Raw genomic sequence first — 762 nt, forward strand, 5'->3', positions numbered from 1 at the left:
ACTTCCCCCGTCCCAGCCCTGGTCACTTTGGGTCGTCACTATCCAGTGTTTCCCCCACTGGACTAGGATCTCCACCAAAGCCGGGCTGAGGACAGTTTGGCCACTGCTCTCTCCAGCACATACCACATACAGCATGGGGGACTCAGCAGAATTAAAAAGGGGTCAAGAGCTCACTGTCTCCAAAACGTATTTATCAGCTGATAGGGTCAATCTGTCCATCACAATGGTTAACAACACTGGACTCTGAAAGGCCTGGGTTCCAGTCCTGCTTCATCCAAACTGACCGACTTGCCCTCTCTGAGCCTCAGTTGCCCCATCCGTAAAACGGAGATGCCAGGAGCCCCCAGTTTATAAGGTGGAGAAAGGCTGTCATAATGGATTAGAAAATGGTTTCACCATTAGCCCAGTAGAGAAACTGAGGTGCAGAGAGGACAAAATCCCTGCCTGGGCCACCTTGGCAGAACTGGGCCACCAAGGGCCAGAACTCGGCGGCTAAGTCCTTTCCTTCAACAGAACTGCCAGCGTGGGAGCATGGGCACCTCCCCTCACCTCTTTCAGTCTGTTTACACCTCTGCAAAATGGGTACCAGGATAGTAAGCAGTTCTGAGCCCCAGAAGCCCTCCCCCTCGGGGCCCGCCTGGCTCCAGGAGGTCTCCGTGTCCCCTCTCCCTCACTCCCCGGGCACCTGAGGGCCTCACCCCTTGGCCAGCTCTCCTCTGGTAGGCGTCTCCTGTTCGCTGGACTCCTGTCTCTCCAACCTCC

At 55.9% G+C, this 762-nt stretch overlaps 1 protein-coding gene across 1 annotated transcript in view; it reads right to left on the minus strand.

Annotated features, from left to right (window-relative positions):
* SPTBN4 (spectrin beta, non-erythrocytic 4) overlaps nucleotides 1-762 on the minus strand; it is a 74,373-nt gene that overhangs the window by 5,113 nt on the left and 68,498 nt on the right. Inside the window, 1 exon segment of the mRNA XM_077773617.1 lies at nucleotides 699-762. This exon segment is cut by the window's right edge and continues 270 nt beyond it. Within this exon segment, the coding sequence (XP_077629743.1) occupies nucleotides 699-762 (64 nt within the window).

The sequence above is a fragment of the Crocuta crocuta genome, unplaced genomic scaffold (assembly GCF_008692635.1).
Source record: "Crocuta crocuta isolate KB4526 unplaced genomic scaffold, BGI_CrCroc_1.0 scaffold267, whole genome shotgun sequence".
Taxonomy (NCBI): domain Eukaryota; kingdom Metazoa; phylum Chordata; class Mammalia; order Carnivora; family Hyaenidae; genus Crocuta; species Crocuta crocuta.